Source organism: Aotus nancymaae, unplaced genomic scaffold, assembly GCF_030222135.1.
Source record: "Aotus nancymaae isolate 86718 unplaced genomic scaffold, 86718_ANA_hifiasm-v0.15.2.pri h1tg000064l_1, whole genome shotgun sequence".
NCBI classification, from domain to species: Eukaryota; Metazoa; Chordata; class Mammalia; order Primates; family Aotidae; genus Aotus; species Aotus nancymaae.
In genome coordinates, this window is record NW_026988479.1 from 29,732,633 (window position 1) to 29,760,358 (window position 27,726).

General features: G+C 45.3%; 1 protein-coding gene and 1 long non-coding RNA gene across 3 annotated transcripts in view; one reads left to right on the forward strand and one right to left on the reverse strand.

Annotated features, from left to right (window-relative positions):
- LARP1 (La ribonucleoprotein 1, translational regulator) overlaps positions 1 to 27,726 on the forward strand; it is a 135,399-nt gene that overhangs the window by 19,714 nt on the left and 87,959 nt on the right. Inside the window, exon 1 of one of the 2 annotated variants that reach the window (XM_012447841.3) lies at positions 10,377 to 10,596. The exons of the other annotated variant lie outside the window; for it this stretch is intronic. Within the exon in view, the coding sequence (XP_012303264.2) occupies positions 10,392 to 10,596 (205 nt within the window). The 5' untranslated portion in view covers positions 10,377 to 10,391. Of the gene's footprint in view, positions 1 to 10,376; positions 10,597 to 27,726 lie in introns of those variants that run through there. 2 annotated transcript variants of the gene reach the window in all.
- LOC135270652 (uncharacterized) overlaps positions 1 to 27,726 on the reverse strand; it is a 54,064-nt gene that overhangs the window by 2,922 nt on the left and 23,416 nt on the right. Inside the window, exons 2-3 of the long non-coding RNA XR_010338795.1 lie at positions 21,421 to 21,538; positions 20,922 to 21,000 (exon numbers count right to left, since the gene is read on the reverse strand). This is a non-coding gene — a long non-coding RNA (uncharacterized LOC135270652). The remainder of the gene's footprint in view (positions 1 to 20,921; positions 21,001 to 21,420; positions 21,539 to 27,726) is intronic.

Here is a 27,726-nt window from a genome sequence, read left to right on the forward strand (position 1 = left end):
CCCAAGCTAAGTGTCCCAAATTACCAACCAGAGGCAAAGAGAGCACACTGGTTAACCAGCAGATGAGCTTGCTTCTCCCCATTTTGTCTCCTGTAAACAGATAGATTTTTTTCTAGGAGGCAGACTCTTTCTCAGAACAGCTGTGCCAGGCATTAGCAAAATCCTATCTACACACTTTTGGCATCTTGAAATAAAGAATCTTATGCCAGTTGGCTTTGTCCTGGGAATTGGTCAGCAGCTAGGGTAGGTCAGACCTTCACGATTGGCAGGTGGACTGACCAACTGACTGGGCCTCCTTTGCTGTCTGTGCTCATTTTGACTGTGGCCACTTTTGCAATCTGGGTTCATTTATTCATTCAACAGGCTAGGCATGGGGGCCTCTAATCCCAGCATTTTAGGAGGATGAGGCAGGAGAACACTTGAGCCCAGGAGTTCGAGGCTTCAGTGAGCTATTATTGTACCACTGCACTCCAACCTGGGAGACAAAGTGAGAATTTGTCTCAAAACAATTTTTTTGTTGTTGTTTGTTAGTTTGTTTGTTTTGAGATGGAGTCTCACTCTGTCTCCCACGCTGGACTACAATGGCGCCATCTCTGCTCATTCCAACCTCCGCCTCCCAGGCTCAAGTGATTCTCCTGCCTCAACCTCCTGAGTAGCTGGGATTACAGGCACGTGCCACCATGCCCATCTAATTTTTATATTTTTAGTAGAGACAGGGGTTTCACCATGTTGGCTGGGCTGGTCTTGAACTCCCAACCTCAGGTGATCCGCCCGCCTCAGCCTTCCAAAGTGCATGAGCCACCAAGCCTGGCCAAAATTTTTTTTAAATAAATAAATAAATCATTCAACAAGCATTTAGAGTGCCATCTACATTCCAGGTACCATTTCAAGCACTGAGGATACTACACTGAACAACTGTAGGGGACAGTGTATGCCCCCAGGGAGTTGGCCGACTTGTCAGAGAGGTACACATTAAGCAAATGATTGCATGTGCAATTACTTAACCCATTTCCCATTTGCCCCCAGAAGTGAGCACTGGCAGCGAGCTGCACTTTTTTTTCTAAATGGGAAATGGGTTAATTACAAGTACGGTAAGTACAGAGAAGGAAAAGTTCATGCTGTTATTGGGAGTGTGCAAATGGGTGTCTAAGTCCATTGACTGACTGTGAGACTAAGCAATTTTATTCATTTGGCAGATATTTTTGATTTACCACTCAGTGCTAGGGACAGTGTTAGGTGGTGAGTGCTGGTCAAAGAATGAGGAACAAGCCAGGCACGGTAGTTCATGCTTGTAATCCCAGCACTTTGGGAGGCCAAGGTGGATCACTGAAGGTCAGGAGTTCAAGACCAGCCTGGCAACATAGTGAAAACCCACCTCTACTAAAAATACAAAAATTAGCTGGGTATGGTGGCTCACACCTGTAATTCCAGCTACTTGAGAGGCTGAGGCATGAGAATCCTGGGAGATGGAGGCTGCAGTGAGCTGAGATCATGCCACTGCACTCCAGCTTGGGTGATGGGAATGAAACCCTGTCTCAAAAAGAAAAAAAAAAAAACTATAACAGAGTAAACAGACAACCTACAGAATGGGAGAAAATGTTTGTAAACTATGTATCCAAAAAAAGGGCTAATATCCAGAATCTATAAGGGACTTAATAAATTAACAAGCAAAAAGCAAACAACTCCATTAAAAAATGGGCAAAGGATAGGGCCGGGCATGGTGGCTCATGCCTGTAATCCCAGCACTTTGGGAGGCCGAGGCGGGTGAATCACCTGAAGTCAGGAGTTTGAGACCAGCCTGGCCAACATGGCGAAACTCCATCTCTACTAAAAATAGAAAAATTAGGTCGGGCGCGGTGGCTCACGCCTGTGATCCTAGCACTTTGGGAGACCCAGGTGGGTGGATCACCTGCGGTCAAGAGTTCAAGACCAGCCTGGTCATCATGGTGAAACCCCATCTTTAAAAAAAAAAAAAATTAGCTGGGCATGGTGATGTGTCCCTATAATACCAACTATTTGGGAAGGCTGAGGCAGGCTAATTGCGTAAACCTGGGAGGTGGCCGTTGCAGTGAGCTGAGATTGCACCACTGCACTTCAGCCTGGGCAACAGAGCAAGACTCCGTCTCAAAAAAGTAAAAAAAAAAAAAAGAGGCAAAGGACATGAAAAGACACTTCTCAAAAGAAAACATACACACAGCCAACTAGCATATGAAAAAATGCTCAACATCACTAATCAGAGAAATGCAAATCAAAACCACAATGAGATACCATCTCACACTAGTCAGAATGGCTGTTATTAAAAAGGCAACAAACAGGCTAGTCTGAAGATATAGTGAGTTATCTCAATTAATTGTTCATAGTCAGTTACAGATTGAAATCCTTCTTTTTTTTATTTTTTATTTTTAATTTATTTTTATTTATTTTTTTTGAGACGGAGTTTCGCTCTTGTTACCCAGGCTGGAGTGCAATGGCGTGATCTCAGCTCACCGCAACCTCCGCCTCCTGGGTTCAAGCAGTTCTCCTGCCTCAGCCTCTCGAGTAGCTGGGACTACAGGCACGCGCCACCATGCCCAGCTAATTTTTTGTATTTTTAGTAGAGACGGGGTTTCACCATGTTGACCGGGACGGTCTCGATCTTTTGACCTCGTGATTCACCCGCCTCGGCCTCCCAAAGTGCTGGGATTACAGGCGTGAGCCACCGCGCCCGGCCCTATTTTTTGTTTTTTGAGATGGAGTCTCACTCTGTCACCCAGGCTGGAGTGCAGTGGTGCAGTCTTAGCTCACTGCAACCTCCACCTGCCTCAGCCTCCTGAGTGGTTGGGATTACAGGCACATGCCACCACACCTGGTTAATTTTTTTTTTTTTTTTTTTTTTTTTTTTTTTTTTTTTAGTGGAGATGGGGTTTCACCATTTTGGTCAGACTGGTCTCGAACTCTTGACCTCAGGTGATCTGCCTACCTCGGCCTCCCAAAGTGCTGGGATTACAGAGGTGAGCCACCGTGCCCGGCCGAACTCCTTGTTCTACTCTTTCCTCCTTTTCACTACTGCACTTAACTAGTCTTAAAAAAAAAAGGCAAGGCCGGGCACAGTGGCTCACGCCTAGAATCCCAGCACTTTGGGAGGCCGAGGCGGGTGGATCACAAGGTCAAGAAATCGAGACCATCCTGGTCAACAAAGTGAAACCCCGCCTCTACTAAAAATACAAAAAAATTTAGCTGGGCATGGTGGCGCACACCTGTAGTCCCAGCTACTCAGGAGGCTGAGGAAGGAGAATCGCTTGAACCCAGGAGGCGGAGGTTGCGGTGAGCCAAGATCGCGCCATTGCACTCCAGCCTGGGTAACAAGCGAAACTCCGTCTCAAAAAAAAAAAAAAAAATAAGGCAAAAAAATAACAGATGCTAGTGAGGTTGCAGAAAAAAGGGAACGCTTATACACTGTTGGTAGGAATGTAAATTAATTCAGTCACTGTGGAAAGCAGTTTGGGGATTGCTTAAAGAACTTAAAACAGAACTATGTAATCCCAGCACTTTGGGAAGCCAAGGTGGGCGGATCACCTGAGGTTGGGAGTTCAAGACCAGCCTGATCAACATGCAGAAACCCCATCTCTACTAAAACAAATGCAAAATTAGCCTGGCCTGGTGGCAGATGCCTGTAATCGCAGCTACTCAGGAGGCTGAGGCAGGAAAATCACTTGAACCCAGAAGGTGGAGGTTGTGGTGAGCCAAGATTGCACCATTGCACTCTAGCCTGGGCAAGAAGAGCAAAACTCTGTCTCAAATAAATAAATAAATAAATAAAACCAAAAAGATAAATACACTCATATGTTCATCACAGCACTATTCACAGTAGCAAAGACATGGAATCAACCTAAATGCTCACCAATGGTGGACTAGTTAAAGAAAATGTGGTACATATGGCCGGGCGTGGTGGCTCACACCTGTAATCCCAGCACTTTGGGAGGCCAAGGTGAGCAGATCACCTGAGATCAGGAGTTCAAGACCAGCCTGGCAAACATGGTGAAACCCCATTTTTACTAAAAATACAAAAATTAGCTGGGCGTGGTGGCATGCACCTGTAATCCCAGCTACTCAGGAGTCTGAGGCAAAAGAATCACTTGAACCAGGGAGGTGGAGGTTGCAGTGAGCTGAGATGGCATTATTGCACTCCAGCCTGGGAGAGAGTGAGACTGTCTCCAAAAAAAAAAAAAAAAAAAAAAAACTGGTAGGTACCCATATGCCATGGAATACTATGCAGCTATACAAAACAAATGAAATTATGTCCTTTGCAGCAACATGGATGGAGCTGGAGGTCATTATCCTAATTAAATTAATGCAGACACAGAAAACCAAATACCACATTTTCTCACTTGTAAGTGGAAGCTAAACTTTGAGTACATGTGGACTCAAAGAAGGAAACAGTAGACAATGAGGCCTACTTGAGAGTGGAGGGTGGGAGGAGGGTAAGGATAAAAACACTATCTGTCTGGTACTATGCTTATTACATGGGTGATTAAATAATGTATACACCAAACTCCTGTGACACACAAACCCATACATGCATCTCCTGAACCTAAAAGTTGGAAAGAAAAAAAAACCTTAAGCTAAAGTAGTCAGAAGCAGAAGTAGCCAATAAACTTATAGTTGTGTAAGTAGGGACTTGTCTCTAAGGTAAATAAACAAACAAAAAAAGGAGGCAATTTTATAACTGCAACAAACCAATTTTTTTTTTTTTTTTGAGAAGGAGTCTCGCTGTGTTGCCCAGGCTGGAGTGCAGTGGTGCGATCTTGGCTCACTGCAACCTCTGCCTCCCAGGTTCAAGCAATTCTGCCTCAGCCTCCTGAGTAGTTGGGATTATAGGCACCCACCACTATGCCTGGCTAATTTTTATATTTTTAGTGGAGACAGGGTTTCATCATGTTTGCCAGGCTGGTCTCGAACTCTTGGCCTCAAGTGATCCACCTGCCTCAGTCTCCCAAAGTGCTGAAATTACAGGTGTGAGCCACTGTGCCTGGCCCCAAATAATTTTTAAATTTTGCTTCTGCATTTTCTCAATAAATACTTGCCTCTGACACTTCGTCATTGAAAAAATAAAATAAAATAAATATCTCTATTTCATACCATCCTCCCACATTTATGGTTCAAAAATCAAAAGTACCATAATTTATTCATTTTGCTTGTTTTCAGTTTTTCCAACTTAAAAATATGCTGGCTGGACTCTGTGGCTCACGCCTGTAATCCCAGCACTTTGGGAGGCCAAGGCGGGCGGATCACGAGGTCAAGAGATCCAGACCATCCTGGCCAACATGGTGAAACCCCATCTCTACTAAAAATACAAAAATTAGCTGGGTGTGGTGGCGTGCGCCTGTAGTCCCAGCTACTAGGGAGGCTGAGGCAGAAGAATTGCTTGAACCTGGGAGGCAGAGGTTGCAGTGAGCTGAGATCGTGCCACTGCACTCCAGCCTGGTGCCTGGCGACAGAACAAGGCTCTGTCTCAAAAAAAAAAAAAAAGAAAAGAAAAAGAAAATAGTCTAAGTACATATTGTACATTTTCTGCCCCAAAGCTGGAATTAGCTATTTATTTTTTCAGAGACACCTTGGTTCCTTTTAGTGGAAAGTCGTACTTAGAGACCACAGTCTGGGCACTGTAGGTGCTCACTGTTTGCTAAGGTAGCAGCCCCTAGCCTTTTTGGCACCATGGACTGGTTTTTGTGGAAGACAGTTTTTCTGCAAACGGGGTGAAGGGGATGGTTTCAGGATGATTCAAGCACATTACATTGATTGTGCACTTTATTTCTATTATTTTTGCATTGTAATATATAATGAAATTATTATACAACTCACTATAATGTCGAATCAGTAGGAGCCCTGAGCTTGTTTTTCTGCAAATAGACAGTCCCATCTGGGGATGATGGGAGATAGTGACACCCAAAGTGTGTTGCTTATGTCCAGTCTACTCCATAATCTTGTTCTGGTTGCTGTCACTGCAGAAAACTCTGCTTCACAAGGGTAGGATGGTGGAAATGGAAGGAAGCAGGCTTTTCAGTGCTTTTGTGGCAATCTCAGGATATTCCACCTTGACTTTAATCCAGAACACATGGAGATTTGAAGTCCCAAACATACTTTTTTTTCTTTTTTTGAGACAGTCTCGCTTCTGTCACCAGGCTGCAGTGCAATGGTGTGATCCTGGCAACCTCTGCCTCCCAGGTTCAAGCAGTTCTCTGCCTCAGCCTCCCAAGTAGCCGGGACTACAGGCACATGCCACCACGCCTGGCTAATTTGTATTTTCAGTAGAGATGGGGTTTCACCATGTTAGCCAGGATGGTTTCTATCTCCTGACCTCGTGATCCGCCTGCCTTGGCCTCCCAAAGTGCTGGGATTACAGGAATGAGCCACCACGCCCGGCCTCCATCATTTGTCATCTCAAGCAGTTGATCCTCTTCTAGCATGGACAATGTCAAGTCACCTGGCTTACTCACGGATCCATTCCTTCCCCGTTCAGGGGTCTTTTGTGGTTGGGAAGTAATGCTCAAACTCTTTTGAACGCTGAGATAGGTGATCATGCACCATCTGGGAGAAAGAAGGCCCTGGCTCAGTCTCTTTCTTTCAAAATCTCTGCTAATGCTTGAAACATGTCAAAAATCCCAATGCTCACTCATCGCCTCCATAATTCCAGTTTGGCTTTGAATGCAGCCACTTTATCTGCCAACTTGAACACAGTGGCTGTTCTCCCCTGAAGTGACAGATTGAGTTTGTTGAACAGGTTGGATATATCACACAAGTAAGTTTTGCAGCCCATTCTGTGTCACTGAAGTATGCTGCCAGTGGTGACTGTTTTTCTAAAAGAAACCTCTCATGGCCAGGAGCAGTGGAACACGTCTGTAATCCCAGCACTTTGGGAGGCCAAGGCAGGTGGATCACCTAAGTTCAGGAGTTCAAGACCAGCCTGGCCAACAAGGTGAAACCCCATCTCTACTAAAATTAGCCGGGTGTGGTGGCAGGCGCTTGTAATCCCAGCTGCTACCAGGAGGCTGAGACAGGAGAATCACTTGAACCTGGGAGGCGGAGGTTCCAGTGAGCCCAGATTGTGCCACTTTACTCCAGCCTGGGCAACAAAGAGTGAAACTCCGTCTCAAAAAAAAAAGAAAAAAGAAATCTCTTGTAACTCAAAAACTGTAGCCAGTGATCTACCTTTAGAAAGCCATCTCACATCTGTGTATAAGAGAAGACATATCCTGTGTGCTCTGTGTCCATTTTCTCACAGAGCTGCACAAACAGACGTGAGTTAAGGGTATGTACTTTAATGTGGCTGATAATTTTAATCACATCTTGCAAAATGTTGTTAAGTTCAGGTGACATTTTTTTGGCTAGCCAGCATTTCTCTATGGATAAAAAAGCATTGTTGCCTTGTTGTCAACTTCGGTAGACTCGTCAACCTGGATTGCATACCACAGTGACTCATTAATCCTAACAATTGTGCCTCAATATCCTCTGCTATTTCATCAATTTGTCCAGTAATGGTGCTAGCCAAAAGAGGAACACATGCCACCTTTTGAACTGCAGCCTTTCCCAAAACTTCACGACAAATGTCCTTAGCTGCAGGAAGGATCAACTCTTTACCAATAGTAAAGGGCTTCTTAGCTTTAGCAATGCGGTTAGCCACTAAGAATAATGCTCAGTGCAGACACATTTGATGAACTGGTGGCCTTCAATAATTGCTTCTGTCCTTCATGTTCACATTTTTTTCTTTTAAAAACTCCAAAGGCTTGTCTTTCAATGCAGAGTGGTTGGTCTCCAAGTGGTGAAGCAGTTTCGAGGGCTTCATGGCTTTATTGGATAGCCAGTCACCACAAAGCAGGCTTGGAGAATGTAAATCACGTGTTGCATGAACCCATAATTTAAGTAGGACTCTTGGTATTTTCTTTTAATTGCAGCTTTCTTTTTGTGGCAGTCTGAGTCTTCTGCTCTCTCATCATTGGGTCTTCCCTCCTTTTCAATGAAGCTCTCCAGTGACATTTGGTTTTATTGCTCATTTTGACTAGAGTTAGCTTTTGGGCTCACCAAAATTGTGACCAAGACAAGAGTGCAGTGTGGGAAAGAGACACAGATGGAAGCAGTAAATAAAATAATGGGCAGTGCTGAGTGCTGTGGCTCATGCCTGTAATCCCAGCACTTTGGAAGGCTGAGGCGGGTCGATCACCTGAGGTCAGGAGTTCGAGACCAACCTGGACAAAATGGTGAAACCCCATCTCTACTAAAAACACAAAAAAAATTTAGCCAGGTATGGTGACCCATGCCTGTAATCCCAGCTACTTGAGAGGCTGAGGCAGGAAAATCGCTTGAACCCAGGAGGTGGAGGTTGCAGTGAGCCGAGATCACGCCATTGCACTCCAGCCTGGGCGACAGAGTGGGATTCTGTCTCAAAATAAATAAATAAATAAAATAGTGGGCAGGCCATGCATGGACTAAAATAAGTGCCAGATGCTGACCTAAAGCCTGCCACTAGATGCAGCTTATCACTTGCCAGTCATTGATAGGGTTTTGATATGAGTCTGCAAGCAACTGATTTTTTATGGTCTCTGTGCAGTCAAACCTCTCTGCTAATGTTAATCTGTTTTTGCAGCTGCTCCCCAGTGCTGACATCATCACCTCAGGTCCACCACAGATCATCAGGCATTACGTTCTCATAAGGAGCACACAACCTAGATCCCTGCCATATGCAGTCCGCAATAGAGTTCATGCTCCTGTGAGAGTCTAATGCCACCGTTGATCTGACAGGAGGTGGAGCTCAGGCGGTAATGCAAATAACGGGGAGCCACTGTAAATACAGATGAAGCTTCGCCTGCTGCCCGCCACTCACCTCCTGCTGTGCAGCCCAGTTCCTAACACTCCACAGACTGGTGCCAGTCCATGGCCTGGGAGCTGGGGACTTCTGCACTAAAGGATTGGTCATTGTTTTTAGACCTGAAAACAGTAGACAGAGCTAGGGAATTCACTTAGTTTATTTGTTTTCAGATCAGCTAAATCAAAAATTCATACGGAGAGGCCAGGCACAGTGGCTCATGCGGGTAATCCCAGTACTTTGGAAGGCCAAGGTGGGAGGATTGCTTGAGGCCAGGAGTTCAAAACCAGCCTGATCAATATAGCGAGACCCTATCTCTTAAAAAAAAAAAATTCTTACTGAAACCTCCAGTACAAACACAGGATTATGCAATAGCGCAATCTTGGCTCACCGCAACCTCCGCCTCCCGGGTTCAAGAGATTCTCCTGACTCAGCCTCTAGAGTAGCTGGGATTATAGGCATGCACCACCACACTTGGCTAATTTTTGTATTTTTATTAGAGACAGGGTTTCTCCATGTTGGTCGGGCTGGTCTCGAACTCCCAACCTCGGGTGATCTGCCCATCTTGGCCTCTCAAAGTGCTGGGATTACAGGCATGAGCCACTGCGCCCTGCTGTGGAACTATTACCTATCTAATTGGCTTCTTTATATCTAGATCCCCTCTCTCCAGAATATAAATTCAATAAAAGTAGGGTTCTTGACTTTCTTGTTCATTGATGTGTCCCTAGGAACTAAAACAGGGCCTGACACCTAATAGTTGCTGAATAACAATGCCTGTTGAATAATGAATGCCTGATAAATGACTAGATGAGCTAAATAATCTCCAAAATCCCTTTCAGCTTTAGGCCGAAGGTTATACACTCATTATAGTGAGTAGAGGATCACTGGCATGACTGTACCATGCTATAAATGTGGAAACTGAGGCAATGAGTGACTGGCCAAAGGCTTCACAAACAGGGAAGTGGTGTGGTCCAGTAGCACTGCATGGGAAGTCAAAAGCAGGAGACTCGGGTTTGGATCCTCACACCATCCCTCTCTGTCGATCTTCCTTCCAAGGGCTATGGGAACTGGATGGCCACGGCCACTTTGCCCCTCCAAGGACTCAGTTGTTCCACCAGAAAGAAAAGACATGCTAATAACTCTGCCCCAGAGTCACTGTGGGATTGTGTAGTCTGAACTGCACTAAGCACTTTGCAGAGTGTTTTGCTCTTCCTTTAGCCCCAGCTTGTTTCCAGGGTGGAGAGTGGAGGTGAGGAAGGAAGCCCAGGACTGGGGCTGTGGACGAGGGAGACTCAGCAGGTTGCCACCGTTTGTTTACTCACCTGTCTCTCTGCCCCTAGCCTAGCTGTGCTCCCTGCTCGGGTCAAGAGGTAGGGGAAGTCTTGCTCAGCCAATAAGCTGCCGTCCTGCTCTTAAAGGCACCCAGCGTCTGGCAGGACAACTAGCCTGGCAACCTGGAGAGCTCCCGGGCCAGAGCCAGGAGGCAGCTGTGCGATCTGGATGTACTTAAACCTTCCATGGCCACATCGTGACCCCAGGCCCTGGTCACTCCATGCTTTGGAGGGTGTTTTTGTCAGAGAGGCCTCCTTTCCCTTACCCAGAACTGGCTTTCCAAGAGGCTCCCACGCCTAGCTGCCCTGGCAGACTCCCAGGGAGGAAAAACAGCATGGCCTTGGCAGCTGCCCCAAGGAAGGAGCCCACAGGTGACAGGGAGAAGCCACTGCCATTCCCTGTCCTGGCCCCCTTCAGCAACCCTGGTGAGTGCTGACACTCTGCATTTCTTGAACCTCAGAACAGTAGGGTGTGGTGGGAAGATCCTTCTCCCTAGGGGCAGAAGGCTTGGGTGCTGGTTACAACCCTGCTGTGTGATCCTGAGTGAGTCACTCCAGCTCTCTGAACCTCACATTCTCCATCTGGGAAAATGGGGAGCTCGAATTCCACTCTCAGCTTTCCTCTTTTATTGTTTTCCCTTGTGACACCCCTTGTTCTGAAAGATTTAAGTCTGCCAAGCTGCACCTGTTACATAATAATTCGTTAATTGGTTTTCTCCCTCTATGTTAATTGCGGCCCTGTAGTAGCCAATCAGTGTTTTCTGGTCAGCAGAAACAAACCACCAAGCTGATGCAAGTTTAGCCAAAAGCAATGTGAGGTTTTATTCTGTCTGGGATATCTTATCTAGAGTCAATATTTGATTTTCATTTGACCTTTTAAAATATAAGAAACAGAACATTTGTAAGTAATTTCCAGGGAATGGGGTCCCCAGGTGGGGAGCTGCTAAATCTACTTTGCATGGGGTTTATAAGAACTCCAGCAAAATCCTGCCTTCACATCCAAGCCAAGCTTTGGTCTCTGCAATGCTGCCTCACACACAGGGTTCATTCTTGAAAGTGAAAGGTTTGGACTTGAAAACTTCCTGTGTGAGGAGACTGCTCCCAGGAGTCCCCACAGTGACTAGCCTCTGAGGCTAGGAAAGCCTGGTTGGGGGAGCTGAGATCTTCCTCAGCCCTCTGTTAGGGTGTGGCCAGGAGGGTGATGGGAACAGGTAGGTATGAACACAGGGCCTGGAGGCCAGGAATATATGGTAGATGCTGCTTGTGCTGAAAATTGGGAGATAGGCCTGCAGTTTTAGTTCTGCGTGGAGTAGCTCCTTGACCTCGGGCAAATCGTTTACCTCTTTGAACTCAGTTTTCTCAGCTGCAAAACGGGGATTGTCATCTGGGCAATGCTTGCCTGCCAGGATTATTCTTAGAACCAAATAAAATAGTCTAATAGTCTATTCCATGGAAGCTTAGATTCCACAGATTTTAAGACAAATTCAAAGATTTAAAAATACATTTTGGAATTGATGAGGTAAAGTAATGAATGTTTTGTAAAATGTGGTCTCTTTGGTAATTATTTTCTCTGATCATTGTGTGATAGCAACTAGTGTGATAAAAGAATTACTAATTATGATGGAATCGTGGCTGCTTGTTTAAATCCTTTTACTTTACTTGACAAAAATACCATTCACTGGGACTTTTTGAAATGTAGAATCATGTAAACAAAAAGAAAGGGGAAACAGCTCACTGAGTCACGGTATTTTCTAATGACTCCTGGGGTGGAAACCCAGTCCTGGAAAGTGGCCCTGTTGGGAGCAGTAGTTAGAATAGGCATTTTGGAATCAGAGGATTTGGGGTTCAAATATATGCTGTAAGACCTACTGATGACCCTGGGTGTAAGTCACTTTTCTTTTCAAAGCTCTATGCAGTCATTTGAGCTTCAGCCACCCTGTTCTCCCCTTTCCTGCAGCTTCCTGCTGAGGAAATAAATCTCAGAGGATGTTGGTTTCAAGGGATGTGGCAGCACTCTCCCTCCAAGTGGAGCCTATGGTAGAAGGAGTGGAGTGAAAGTGAAAGCCAAAACAGTTTCTAGGAATCGGGAACTTAGGCAGGTGTTTGAGCAACAATGTGGGTGAGCGTTGTGCTATATGCATGTGTGCATGTGCACAGAAGCTAATTAAATTAAAATTGAAGATTTTTAGGCCCTTGAAGGGTCATATTAGCCAGACCCCTGCTCTGGGGCAAGCCTCTCTTTTGTTTTTGTTTTTGTTTTTTTTTAACCAACACTGAAACTTTGCAGCTGAGCACGAGGGAAGGCTCCTAAACATTTTCTTTGGTAACCAGCCTTGGCATCTCAAAATCCTTCCAAGAGTGAATGCAGGGTGTGTGTGAGTATTTTCTGAGTGCCTCGAGTATCTGAGTTAGAGTTCCACTCATCTGTTCCAGGGGGCCTGATTGAACCATAAGGAGCTCTTCTGAGATTTCAGCATCTGGGTGTCCTATTCTGACCCCATTTTTGCTACATAAGAGAAAATATGTTGCCCAGCTGAGAATGTTCTCTCTTTCTCTGCTACACACACACCCCTGTGGGTTAGAAATAGCCTTTTGTTTTCTTTTTCTTTTTAAGAGTCAAGGTTTCACTGTGTCACCCAGGCTGAGTGCAGTGGCGTCTTCCTAACTCACTGCAGTCTCAAAATCCTGGGCTCAAGGATTCCTCCCATCTCAGCCTCCCTAGTAGCTGGGACTACAGGTGTAGGCCACCATGCCCAGCTAACTTAAATTTTTTTTTGTAGAAATGGCGTTTCACTTTGCTGACCAGGTTGATCTCAAACTCCTCTTGTCAAATAAACTTCTTGTCGCACCCTCCTGAGTTGCTGGGATTATAGGCATGAGCCACTTCAACAGCAGAAATAGTCGCCTTTACAGGTCTCTGCATCTAGCTAGTGTCTTACTTGGGTTTCTGAAGATCTTTAAAGCCAAAGAATATCAGAGATGGAAATGTGGGTGGTACCATATCTTTTCTTTTGTCTTTCTTTTCTTTTCTTTTTTGTTCATTCATTTGTTTGAGATGGGGTCTTGTTATTTTGCCCAGGCTGGAGTGCAGTGACTATTCATAGACATGATCCCACTACTGATCAGCATGGAGTTTTGACCTGCTCCATTTCCAACCCGGGCCAGTTCACCCCTCCTTAAGCAACCTGGTGGTCCCCCACTCCAGAGAGGTCACCACATTGATGCTGAACTTAGTACAGACCCCTGATTAGCATAGTGCACTATAGCCCAGAACTCTTGGACCCAAGTGATCTTCCTGCCTCAGCCTCCTAAGTAGCTGGGGCTAGAGGCACAGGCCACTGTGCCCAGCTAGGTCATCTAGTGCAGTAATAGCAAATAGGCTCCACTTCATTTGCCAATTCCAGCCAACAAGTAGAGTGTTGAAAAGGCTCGGAAGCCACCTATGGGCATGGAATGATCAGACTCTGAGATCTCTCAACAATGTCTGTTGTGGGCATGACATGGGGGAATGGCAGTATCTATATTAGAAATTTGCTATCCTTGAGTCAGCCAATCTCCTCATTACACAGATATGAAAGATGGTCTGGGAAGGGGTGATGACTTGCCCAAAGTCATGTGGCAAGGCAAGGAAGAGGTAGATACAGAGGCAGGGTCTCTCTTGACCTTGAAACTATGATCGTTCACACTGTATTAGCTCAGAGAAGGAAACTGAGGCTGGGAAGGGAAATGACTGAAGCAAGACTAGGACCTAGGAGTCTAGAGAAGCCTGCCTGGGGTGGGGGCTGAGAAATTCAGTTCTGTGCCCCTAGCCTGAGCCCTGCCAGCCTGGCCTATTGGCATCTGCTCCACTTCTCAGAGTCCCTTTGCTCCTGTCCCAGTTTCCTGTCTCATTTTCCTCAGGCTCAGAGAGTGCACATTGAAGCAGAGGGGCCTCTGGGGATCCTAGGCCCTACATACCCTCTTTTGGCAGCCTTCAGCAAGCTCCCAGCTCCCTCTCTTCTGGAAGAGAAGTCCTAGGACAAGCATTTTTAACCTTATTGATGTCATAGATCCCTTGACAAACTGTGAAACCTATGGTCTCCTTCTCAGGGTATTTTTAAATACATGAAATACATAGGATGACAAAGGAAACCTATCATCCTGAAATATAACTATCAAAATAAAAGAAATTGCTATAGTAATATGTGCTTCTTTATTAGTACATTAAAAATGAGGTCTAGTGGCAGACATAACTATTGTAGCCAGGTGTGGTGGCTCACACCTGTAATCCCAACACTTTGGGAGGCCGAGGCTGGTGGATCACATGAGGCCAGGAGTTCGAGAGCAGCCTGGCCAACATGGTGAAACTTCATCTCTACTAAAAATACAAAAATTAGCCAAGTGTGGCGGCACATGCCTGTAATCCCAGCTACATGGGAGGCTGAGGCATGACAATCACTTGAGCCCAGGAGGCAGAGGTTACAGTGAGCCAAGATCGTGCCACTGCACTCCAGTCTGGGTGACAAAGTGAGACTCTGTCTCAAAAAAAAAAAAAAATATATATATATATATAATGTTAAAGTAATAACATAAATGGTATTTTTGAAAGATATAACTAACTTTCAACAACTATAATGTGATATTAAAATATCTATGATTTTTTTTGGTGTCACAGGAACTGCCAATACTACTGTGGGTCATTGCCTACATTTATAGTGAAACAAAACTCTGACTAGAGTAGACTGGGGAAAATAAAGATAGTGGTTTGTAATGGTCCATAACTAAAAAACAGAGGCTAGGTGTGGTGGCTCACGCCTGCAATTCCAACACTTTGGGAGGCCAAGGTAGGAGGATCACTTGAGCCTGGGATTTGAGACAAGCCTGAGCAACATAGGGAAACTCTTATCTCTAAAAATTTTTAAATTAGCCAGGTGCGGCGGCACATGTCTGCAGTCCTAGCTGCTCAGCAAGCTAAGGTGGGAGGATTGCTTGAGCCCAGGAGGTTGAGGCTGCAGTGAGCTGAGATCTCACCACTGAACTCCAGCCTGGGCAACAGAGAGAGACTATGTCTTGGAATAAAAAAAAAAGAAAAGGAATGAGAGGGAAAAAAAAAAGAATTTTTTTCCTTCCAAGTTCAGAGACACCCTGAATTCTATTTGTGGACCCAGGCTGAGAACCTCTGTTCTAGGAGGTTCATGCAGGATTCTACTAGGCCAGTGGTTTGCAAACTGTGGGCCTGTGAACTATGGAACCCTGGAGATTCTGGAAGTGTCATGGAGGCTGTCAAACAGTGAATGAGTTGGGGTAGGAAGCAGGTAAACTGTCCAATCAGATAGCCTCTGAGTGCATCCATAATCTCTGTTTCAGCTTGAGAAGGTTCTTTTCTATTTGAGTTCATTTCAGTGATTCATATGATTCTACTGTCTTAAAAAAAGTGGGGCGGGGGTGGGGTGCTGGGCACGGTGGTTCACACTTGTAATCCTAGCTATTTGGGAAGCTGAGGCGGGAGGATCACTTGAGCCCAGCGGTTGGAGACTAGCCTGGGCAACATAGTGAGGCCTCGTCTCTAAAAATATACATATTTTAATTAGCCTGGTGTGGTGGTGTGTGTCCCAGCAACTCCGGAGGCTGAGTTGGGAGGATCCCTTGAGCCCAGGAGGTCGAGGCTGCAGTGAGCTATGATGGCTCCATTACACTCCAGCCTGGGTGACAGAGCAAGTCCGTCTCTCAAAAAAAAAAAAAAAAAAAAAAAAAAAAACGTGTACGTGTGGTTCCTCTGTTTCTGAATGTTTAAAACCTCCATTTGGCCCCACCCATAGCTTCATATGACATAAAGCAAAGCCGAAGCTGAAAGAAGTGAAGAGGTCCCACGTTACCATTTGGTGGCAGGTGTGGGGGTGTAGGGGAGGCCAGGGAGAGGAGCTGGGAAGCAGCTGGGTACAGGTGAACTTCCCTGTACCTCTTCCTGCCAGTCACTGCAGGGAAGCACCTTGTGTGGCTGAGTACTGAGCCAAGAGTTAGGAAACTGGAATTCAGCATCCTAGTTCTGCTGACAAAGTTTCTCCTTTGCAGAGTTTCTCATCTGCATAACAGAGATAATAATGCACAAGTGTTGAGAGAACCAATCCAGAGAAAGCTGTAAGGAACATAAAGCTGCGGTTAAAGGGATTGTAATGTATTTGTCTCCATGGCCTAGCACCCTTTTCTCCCTGCTCCCTGAGCCCTTTCTCTCCATACTGACAAATGAGATCTTCCGTGTATCCTATGACAGTATCATCCCAGGCACCCAGCACAGTGACACAGTCAGATTTATGGTTGAACACCCACTCATTCAGTCTACCACCTTACCTCCTAAATATCTCCTCTTTACTGTCTCCACTGCTATGCCATTATCTTTGGCCTGCATTTCTCTAACAGCCCCCAATTTTTCTCTGGGCTTCAGGCTGCCTTTTATGAAGCCAAAACATGTTCTGACCACAAGTTCTGACCATGTCTTTCTTCTGCTGTAAAGCCCTTGGTGACTCTTCACTGCATGCAAGGCCAAGTCTAGCCCCTGCAGAGTATGGCAATCCAGACTCATATGATCTGCCTTCAGCCTCCCCACCCTCTCCCTTTTTCCAGCATCCTGACCTCCTCCTGCAGGGAGGCTGCTAGACTCCTTTTGCTGTCTTCCCTCCCTGCCTTCTTAATTACCCAGACAATAGTGCAATGCCAGGAGCTATGAGAAGAGGCAATTCAGGAGATGGAATATGGCTCTCCCCAGGCTGGTGTGGTGGGCAGGGGGATGCTGAATGCACAGAGGACTCAGGAGTTCTGTTGATAGGTTAGAAGACAGGTGTGACCCTGCTCTCATTCTGGGCAAGATAGGGATTATTTTCAGAGACCAGCCAGTAGAACATGGAGAGGTCACCTGCATAGTCAGGAAGAGTCTACCATTTTTACACTTACAGGAACCAGATCACCAGGAACAGGATACAGCCAGGCAGCAGAGAATCCTTGATTCTTAGCATGTTAGAGGTGAAAGAGACCTAATGGATCTTTCCTAGGTTTTTGTTTTTCTTTTTGAGAGAGTCTCAGTCTGTCGTCCAGGCTGGAGTGCAGTGGCGTGAGCTTAGCCCACTGCAACCTTTCCCTCCCGGGTTCAAGCGATTCTCCTGCCTCAGCCTCCTGAGTAGCTGGGACTACAGGTGCGCACCACCATGCTCAGCTAATTTTTGTATTTTTAGTAGGAACGGGGTTTCACTATGTTGGCCAGGCTGGTCTCAAACTCCTGACCTCAGGTGAGCCACCCACCCCAGCCTCCCAGAGTGCTGGGATTATGGACATGAGACACCATGCCCAGCCTCTTTCATAGGTTTTAACTCTTCTCTGTTTCAGACACAAAGGTAAAGTCCAGAGAAGGGAAATGACTTGGTCAAGGTCATACAGTGAGTTGAGGTAGAGCCTGAACTAAAGCCAACATCTGATTTTCTTCCCAATCTTCATGTTCTGGGCTCTGGACTCTTGCCAGGAGACTCAGTCACTGGCCCAGGACTGATTTACTAACAATGGGTTAATGTGTCATTGCCGGGCATTGCAAGTGCCAGCTCTATCAGGGGTTGTCAATGCCTCACCCCTAAGGTTTTCAGCTTGGGAACAGTGACAGGTTACAAGTGTGCTGAGATAGAGAGCCCTTGGGCCATAAGTGGCCAGGCAGAGACTGGGCAGCCAGAGCTCACAGTCCTGCTGGGATAGTCACCTTCAGGCCTCAAACAGCCTCATAAGTTTAGCCCCAGAGGTATCCAAGTATTACCCAGTGGACTGGGATGGGAAAGTTGAGAAGCACTGTGTTAATCCTAAAGCATGGGTTATTTTAGGGGTGGTACAGGCAAAGGTGGGGAAAGGGAGAGTTTGAAGATACAGGTTCTAGTTCTGGCTGTAATATATTCTAGGGAAAAATAATGAGAAAAAATAAGAGGTACCATTTATTATGTCTCATTTAATCTTTCCAACAGTTCTATAAAAGTAGGTACTGTTGGGCCGGGCGCAGTGGCTCACACCTGTAATTCTAGCATTCTGGGAGGCCCAGGTGGATGGATCATAAGGTCAGGAGTTCACGATCAGCCTGGCCAACATGGTGAAACCTTGTTTCTACTAAAAAAATACAAAAATTAGCCGGGCATGGTGGTGTACGCCTGTAATAGCAGCTCCTCGGGAGGCTGAGGCAAAAGAATTGCTTGAACCAGGGAGGCAGAGGTTGCAGTGAGCCGAGATTGCGCTACTGCACTCTAGCAAGACTCCCTCTCAAAAATCTTTTTTTTTAATTTTTAAAGGTAGGTGCTGTTATCAACTCCATTATACAGATGAGGAAACTGAGTCAGGGAAATTAAGAGACTTAGCCAAGATCCCACAACCAGGAAGTAGTGTGTTAGAATTGAAACCCAAGTCTGTCTTTATTTGGATTCTGTGTTCTTAATTACTCTGCCATATGGACTTGTTTGGGGACAAGTGGTAAGAAAGATGGGGCCCTTCAGCTCCACTCCCTTGACATGAGGGCTACTGATCTACTGATTCTCTCTCTACTCTGGACTGCCGGGCTTTAGGGAGGCCTTCAGCAGGAGGCACTAGGGTCCAGAGGACCCCTAAACAGAGAGGGCTATCTCCCAATCCTGCCTTCTTGGGTGTAAAATCATCTACAGGACTGTAGTGAGTATTTTGAACCCTGCCAGAGGTAACCATGATCTTCCAGGAGGGGAGTCCTCAGCCCTCAGAACGGGAAAGGTGGTGAGATTTCACTGGTTGTTGTGATACTCTGAAACTCATAGTAAGAAAGCTGGAATAAGGCACCTTGTTTACTATACTAATCCTTCCTTAAGCTGTAACTCTTATTTACAGATCCAGTTACTCTGCCAAGCACTTTATACACATTGCCTCATGGAATTTTTACAGCAGCCCTATCTTGAGTAGCTCCTGTTATTATCATCTGTTCTTTACTAGAGGAGGAATCTAAAGCTCTGACCCAGCTAGACTGCTGACTTTTCAGTGGACCTTAGTCAGAGGACTTTCGGGCAAGCCTTCTCTGGGTCCAATATCTAGGACTACAGAAGTAATTCCTTCCCTGCCTAGAGCATTGGATTATAAAATGAAAACAATTTACAAGCTGTTATCCATTTGTTTAAATGCTGTCTATTGAGAACTTAAAGCAAGGAGGCTCTGGCACTACAGAGAAGAATAAAGCATCATTCCTGCCCACGGAAAAATGTAACATCAATGTTAGGTAAACAAGGGCTTTCCATTTCCAGTAATTATGGGCTAGCTTGTTGAAGACTGCTCCCCCACTTCACTGGGTTTTTTTTTGTTTTTTTTTTTAAAGACAACATCTCACTCTTTCACCCAGGCTGGAGTGCAGTGGCACAATCATAGCTCACCGCAGCCTTGAGCTCCCCAGGCTCAGGTGATGCTTCCACCTCAGCCTCGCAAGTAGCTGGGACTACAGGTGTGTGCCACCATACCCGGATAATTTTTGCATTTTGTGTATAGATGGGGTTTCATCATATTGCTCAAGCTGATTTCAAACTCCTGAGCTCAAGTGGTCCGCCCACCTTAGCCTCCCAAAGGCTGGGATTATAGGCATGAGCCACTGTGCCTGGCCACCACTGGGAATTATTAAAAGAGCTAAAACAGCCATGCCTGGTGGCTTATGCCTGTAATCCCAATACTTTGGGAGGCTGAAGCCAGTCTGGGCAATATAGTGAGACTTTGTCTCTACAAAAAAATTTTAAAATTTGCCAGGTGTGGGCTGGGCATGGTGGCTCACGCCTGTAATCCCAGCGCTTTGGGAGGCCAAGGTGGGTGGATCATGGGGTCAAGAGTTCAATACCAGCCTGACCAACATGGTAAAACCCCGTCTCTACTAAAAATACAAAAATTAGCTGGGTGTGGTGGTGGGCACCTATAATCCCAGCTATTCGGGAGGCCGAGGCAGAGAATTGCTTGAACTCGGGAGGTGGAGGTTGCAGTGAGCCAAGGTGCCACTGCACTCCAGCCTGGGTGACATAGCGAGACTCTGTCTCAAAAAAAAAAAAAAAAAAAAAATAGGTGTGATGGCATGCATCTATAGTCCCAGCTACTTGGGAGGCTGAAATGAAAGGGTTGCTTGAGCCCAGAAGGCTGAGGCTGCAGTGAGCCATGATCATGCCACTGTACTCTAGCCTGGGTGACAGAGTGAGACTCTATCTCAAAAGAAAAAAAAAAAGCTAAACAAAATAAATGTGTGTGTGTGTGTGTGTGTGTGTGTGTGTGTGTTTGTGTATTTGAAGTCACTAGAGAACTACCAAAGCAACAAGGACCTGAGGGGTCAAGATTTCAGAGGGATAATCAGCCCCATATTTGCTTGCTACTTTCCTGCACAAGGCATGTGCACTTTCTCAAGAAAAGGCTAAGAAACTGAACAGGGAGTCTGGTAGTGTTATGAGGATGGGGAATAGAATAAAAATTGAATTTCAGAGTCTACCAAGAAGGAGTGTCCCTAATAAACGTTTCGGGTCTTCTTTGTTTGTTTGAGTTAGAGTCTTGCTGTTTCACCCAGCCTGGAGTGCAATGGTACAGTCTCAGCTCATTGTAACCTCCACCTTCCATGTTCAAGCGATTCTCCTGCCTCAGCCTCCTGAGTGGCTGGGATTACAGGCACCCATCACCATGCCTGGCTAATTTTTGTATTTTTAGTAGAGACAAGGGTATCACCATGTCTGCCAGGCTGGTCTCAAACTCCTGACCTCAAATCATCCACCCACCTTAGCCGTCCACAGTGCTGGGATTACATGTGTGGGCCATAGTACCCAGCCAACATTTCAAGTCTTCAGCTGGAGCCATCTAGGAGTAGAGATGAATTAGAATTAGATCAGTCCTGACAAAACTGAAGTCCAGCACCCAATCAGTTCAATTCCTTATAGGACTTAGGTGTAAATGCCTAGTAGAAGCAAAAGTAAAAATATTTCTGAAGGAAGGTAATACCATCCAGGGCCTCAGATTTTCCTATAATTTTTTCATACACAATACTTGGTATTCAATCAAAATTTACCTGACATTTCAGTAGACAAAACCAAATGGCTGAAAACCAAGATAAAAAAGTAGACAGGCTGGGTGCAGTGGTTCATGCCTATAATCCCAGTACTTTGGGAGGCCAAGGTGGGAAGATCATGAGGTCAGAAGTTTGAGACCAGCCTGGCCAACATGGTGAAACCCCATCTCTACTAAAGAAAGAGAAAATTAGGCAGGCATGGTGACACTCACTTGTAATCCCAGCTACTTGGGAGGCTGACGCAGGAGAATCTCTTGAACTCAGGAAGCAGAGGTTGTAGTGAGCTGAGATCGCACCATTGCACTCCAGGCTGGGTGACAGGGTGAGACTCTGTCTCAAAAAAAAAAAAAAAAAAGTAGACAATAGCAATAGGCCCATAGGAGATCCAGATTTTTGCATTTTGAGGCATGGACTTTAAAAGATATGTGATTAATATAGTCAAGAAATTATATGACAAGATGGAGAATTTCTGCAAAGAAATACAATCTGTCAAGGATAATCAAATGAAAATTTAAGCCTCAAATACAGTATCAAAAATTAACTCAATAGATGGATATAACAGCACATTAACACAGCTGAAAATAAAAATTAGTGAACCAAAAAGTCAGTAGAAAGTTGTATTAGTCTGTTCTTAAGCTACTATGAAGAAATAACTGAGACTGGGTAATTTATAAAGAAAAGAGATTTAACTGACTCACAGTTTGACATAGCTGGGAAGGCCTCAGGAAACTTGCAATCATGGCAGAAGGCACCTCTGCACAGGGTGGCAGGAGAGAATGAGAGGTAACAGGAGAAATGCCAGATGCTTTTAAAACCATCAGATCTTGTGAGATCCACTCATTATCACAAGAACAGCATGGGGGAAACCGCTTCCATGATTCAGTTCCCTCCACCTGGTCTGCCCTTGACATGTGGGGATTATTACAATTCAAGGTGAGATCTGGGTGGGGACACAGAGCCAAACCATATCAAAAGCATTCAGACTGCAGCACATAGAATACAGATTGTATATGGAATGTGGTAAAAATGTCCACATATGTATAATTGAAGCCCCATAGGAAAAGAGGGAGAGGAAGGGAGACGAGATGAGAGAAGAGAAGCAATGCAAAGAGAAATGAAGCCAGAAGCAATATTTGATGATGGTCAATAATTAAGAATCACTTAAAACCCTAAACGGAATAAATCAAAATAAAACAGAACTAGGGCCTATTATGATATAACTGCTGATAGTAAAAGATAAAGGGAAATTTTTGAAGGGAGCAATAATAAAACTGATATAGCTTCTCCATAGAAATAATGAAAGCCAGAAGACAATGGAATATGTTTGAAGTAATAAATGAAAATAAATCATATCCCATTAGAACTAGAGAGTAGAATGGTGGTTACCTAGGTCTAGGGTAGTTGTAGGGGAAGGGAGAATTGGGGTGATACTGGTCAAAGGATATAAATTTCAGTTAGATGGGAGGAATAAGTTCAAGGACTCTATCATAGAACATGGTGACTAAAGTTAACAACAATAGATTGTATTCTTGAAAAATGCTGAGAGTGAATGCTGTGTTCTCACAAAAATAATGATGACTATGTGAGGTAATGTTAATTAGCTAGATTTAGTTATTCCACAATGTATATATATTTTAAAACATCATGCTGTACATGATAAATATATACAACTTTATCTGTAAAATTTAAAAAATGATAATAAGCCGGGCACAGTGGCTCATGCCTGTAATCTCAGCACTTTGGGAGGCCGAGGTGGGCAGATCACTCGAGGTCAGGAGTTTGAGACCAGCGTGGCAAACATGGTGAAACCCCATCTTTACTACAAATTTTAAAAATTAGTTGGGTGTGGTGGCAGGCACCTGTAATCCTAGCTACTGGGGAGGCTGAGGCAGGAGAATTGCTTGAACCCAGGACAGATGTTGCAGTGAGCAGAGATTGCACCACTGCACTCCAGCCGGGGCAACTGAATGAAACTCCATCTCAGAAGAAAACAAAAATTAGCAGGGCATGCCTGTAATCCCAACTACTCGGGTGGCTGGCTGAGGATCACTGGAGCCCAGGAGGCGGAGCTTGCAGTGAGCCAAGATCATGCCACAGCACTTCAGTCTGGGCGACAGAGCCAGATCCTAAAATAAATAAATAAGATAATAAATAAAAGAAATCGTGCCTGTAATCTCAGCACTTTAGGAGGCTAAGGTGGGCAGATCACTTGAGGTCAGGAGTTTGAGACCAGTCTTACCAACGTGGCAAAACCCTGTCTCTACTAATAATAGAAAAATTAGCCAGGCATAGTCGTGTGTGCGTGTAATCTCAGCTACTCAGGAGGCCGCAGCAGGAGAATTGCTCAAACCCCGTAGGTGGAGGTTGCAGTGAGCCGAGATCGTGCCACTGCCTAGGCAGCAGAGTGAAACTGTATCTTGAAAGAAAAGAAAAGAAAAGAATTCTTGTGTGAGCTTAGGCTAATGGCTCTCAAGATGTAACATAAGTATGAATTACTTGGCAGGGGGTGTAAAAATTTTGGATTCCCAGATCCAACTCCGTATATTTAGATTTAGCCCCTTTGGTGTAGGGCCAAGGAACCTTCTTTCAACAAGCAGCCTGAGGATTCTGATGCAGTGAGTCTACAGCAGATTGTTTGCCATGATGGCTGCAACAATTCCTCCCATTCCTGTACCCACACCCCTTTGCAATGCGACTTTGCCACTCTTTCAATCAAGACATAGAGTCCATTTTTCCTCCTTTTGAATTTTGGCTTATCCTTTGGCTTACTTTGACCAATAGAGATCAGTTGACATGATATTATAGGGCATCTGAGCCTTGGCTTTCAAGAGGCCTTGTGTTTTCAGTATTCACCCTTTTGGAACTCAGTTGCCATGTAATTAAGTTGAGCCTATCCTTCTGGAGAAATGGTGAGAGAGGCAGAGCTAACAGCCAGCACCAACCACCAGACACAGTATATGAGTGAGACATGGATCTGTTTGGGTCTAACCAGGAGAGAGAAAGCACATAGTACTTTGAATATGGAAAGTTGAATATGAAGAATTATTAATCATAATAGAGAATGAGAGTAACAAGGGATTGACTAATAAGAAGAAAAGACTGAAAAGGCTGAACAGTAGAAATGAGGAACAGTAGAAATGAGGAACAGCCACAATCTTTAGGGCTGACATGGAGCACCCAAGGAAGAGCTCCCTCAGGGCTAAGATCCAGGTCTTTTTTGAAAGGGCCCACTACATGGTAAAGAAGTCACTGTGGTGCTCTGCTAGGTCAGTGGAACTGGTAGAAATCATCTGTTGAAACTTGCTGGAAATGGGCCTTCTCAGGTGTCAAGGAAAGTTGTTCCTAGGGAAATGTCTCATTATGGACGCTTGCTACACAGGCACTTGAGAGGGATTCTTGGGGAAGCTGCTGGCTACCAGATGCTGCTGGCCATGGTGCCTTGCAGGAGCCTGAAGCTAAAGAAGTCATTCATGCTGCAAGAGTTGGGCGTGGGGGAAGCACAGCATTGCAGGAGCCTGGTGAACCAGCACACAGTAACCAGGAAGCAAAACTCTTTTCTTCCTTTCAGGTGAAACTGCCACCTTCCAATAATTCACCAAAATGACTAACACAAAGGCAAAGAGAAGCACCCGATGTATGTTCTCTAGGTCTTTAAGGAAACCTGGAGTTGTTCCTTTGGCCACATACAGGCAAATCTGTAAGATGATATTGTAGACGTCAAGAGAATGGATGCTGTTTAAAAAGGAATACCCCACAAATGTTACCATGGCAAAACTGGGAGAGTCTACAGTGTTACCTAGCATGCTATTGGCCTTGTTGTAAATGAACAAGAGCAAGATTCTTGCCAAGAGAATTAATCTGTGTATCGAGCACATTAAGCCTCCTAAGAGCTGAGATGGCTTCCTGAAGTGTGAAGGAAAATGATCAGAAAAAGAAGAAAGCCAAAAAGAAAGGTACCTGGGTTCACCTGAAGCACCAGCCACTCCACCCAGAGAAACACACTTTGTGAGAACCAATGGAAAGGAGCCTGAACTGCTGGAATCTATTCCCTATGAATTCATGGCATAATAGGCATTTTAAAAAAACAAAAAACAAAAAAAACTTCTAGACTGTAAAAAGCAAACAGACAGGCCAGGTGCAGTGGCTCACGCCTGTAATCCCAGCACTTTGGGAAGCCAAGGCGGGTGAATCACAAGGTCAAGAGATCAAGACCATCCTGGCCAACATGGTGAAACCCCATCTCTACTAAAAATACAAAAATTAGCTGGGCCTGGTGTCGCGTGCCTATAGTCCCAGCTACTCAGAAGGCTGAGGCAGGAGAATTGCTTGAACCCGGGAGGCGCAGGTTGCAGTGAGCCGAGATGGCACCACTGCACTGCAGCCTGGCAACAGAGCAAGACTCCATCTCAAAAAAAAAAACAAAGCAAACAGACAAATACTTAAATATCTCCCCAGCACACTATCCTGACAAAGCTGGGCATCCAGCCACCTGGCAAAGGAAAAAGGCATTTCAGGGGCCCAGATCCATTTTAATAGAGCAGGCAAAAAAGTAAATTTGCAGCTAAAGCAGTAAATCAATAACCAGCACAGGCCATCTTGGACCTCTAGCCTAAGTCAATCTGCATGACTACAACTGCATGAGTGACTTTAGAGGAGACTGGCAGAAAGAACTGTGTAGATTCACGCAGCTGAAATTGCCACAGCTCAGAATTATGAGCCATTAAATTGCTCATAAATTTTAAGCCCTAAATTTTGGGTTAGTTTGCTTATGCAAAATATTATAACACCAATATTGCAAGCAACCTGGACTGTTGTCTGCTTCTGACTTTTATGACTTTCTTTGTTCTATTCCTTCTGTCCAAAGAAACATTCTTGATTATCTCTACCAGATGGATGTATTTTCCTGCAACTGATTTATTAACTTTCTTGGACTTATAGCACACATGTAGAAAAGTGCACAAATCATAAATGCGCTTATATTCTCTCTTTTTTTTTTTTTTGAGATGGAGTCTTGCCCTGGTTGCCCAGGCTGGGGTACAATGGCGTGATCTCGGATCACTGCAACCTCCACTTCCTGGGTTCAAATGATTCTCCTGCCTCAGCCTCCCGAGTAGTTGGGATTACAGACGTGCACCACCACACCTGGCTAAATTTTTGTACCTTTAGTAGAGACACAGTTTCACCATGTTGGCCAGGCTGGTCTCGAACTCCTGACCTCGTGATCTGCCTGCCTCGGCCTCCCAAAGTGCTGAGATTACAGGCATGAGCCACTGTGTAAGCCAAGTGCTTATATTCTTATAGTCTATAGCTGAGTGCCTCTCATACTCCCATCTAGTCACTAACCATGCCCTTAAGGGTAAGCACCATTCTGACTTCCTTTTTTTTTTTTTTTTTTTTTGAGACAGAGTTGCACTTAATAGCCCAAGCTGGAGTGCAGTGGCATGATCTCAGCTTATTGCAACCTCTGCCCTCCGCCACCCCAGGTTCAAGTGCACCACCACACCCAGCTAATTTTTGTATTTTTAGTGGAGATGGGTTTTACCATGTTGGCCACGCTTGTCTAGAAACCTTGACCTCAAGTGATCTGCCTGCCTCAGCCTCCCAAAGTGCTGGGATTACAAGCATGAGCCACCATGCCCCGCCCATTCTGACTTCTTTTTTTTTTTTTTTTTTTTTGAGACGGAGTTTCGCTCTTGTTACCCAGGCTGGAGTGCAATGGCGCGATCTCGGCTCACCGCAACCTCCGCCTCCTGGGTTCAGGCAATTCTCCTGCCTCAGTCTCCTGAGTAGCTGGGATTACAGGCACGCGCCACCGTGCCCAGCTAATTTTTTGTATTAGTAGAGACGGGGTTTCACCATGTTGACCAGGATGGTCTCGATCTCTTGACCTCGGGATCCACCCGCCTCGGCCTCCCAAAGTGCTGGGATTACAGGCTTGAGCCACCGCGCCCGGCCCCATTCTGACTTCTTATACCCTACGTTTGTTTTGTCTGGTTTTGCACTTCACACACAACATGTTCTCTTTTGTGTCTCGTTTTTTTTTGAGATGGAGTCTCGATCTGTTGCTAGGCACCAGGCTGGAGTGCAGTGGCGCAATCTTGGCTCACTGCAATCTCTGCCTCCCGGGTTCAAGCAATTCTCCTGCCTCAGCCTCCCTAGTAGCTGGGACTACAGGCACACGCCACCATGCCCAGCTAATTTTTGTATTTTTAGTACAGACATGGTTTCACCTTGTTGGCCAGGATGGTCTCGATCTCTTGACTTCGTGATCCACCCACCTCAGCCTCCCAAAGTGCTGGGATTATAGGCGTGAGCCACCGTGCCCGGCCTGTGTCTGGCTTCTTTTGCTCAACATTGTGAGATTCATCTGTGTTCCTCCATGTAGCTATGGTTTATTTTTATTGCTGCATAGTTTTCTATTTTGTTAATATATTATAATTCATTTGTTCATTCTATTGATGTATATTCAGGTTGTTTCCAGTTTGGGGTTTTTATGAAAAGTGCTGCTTACACATGTC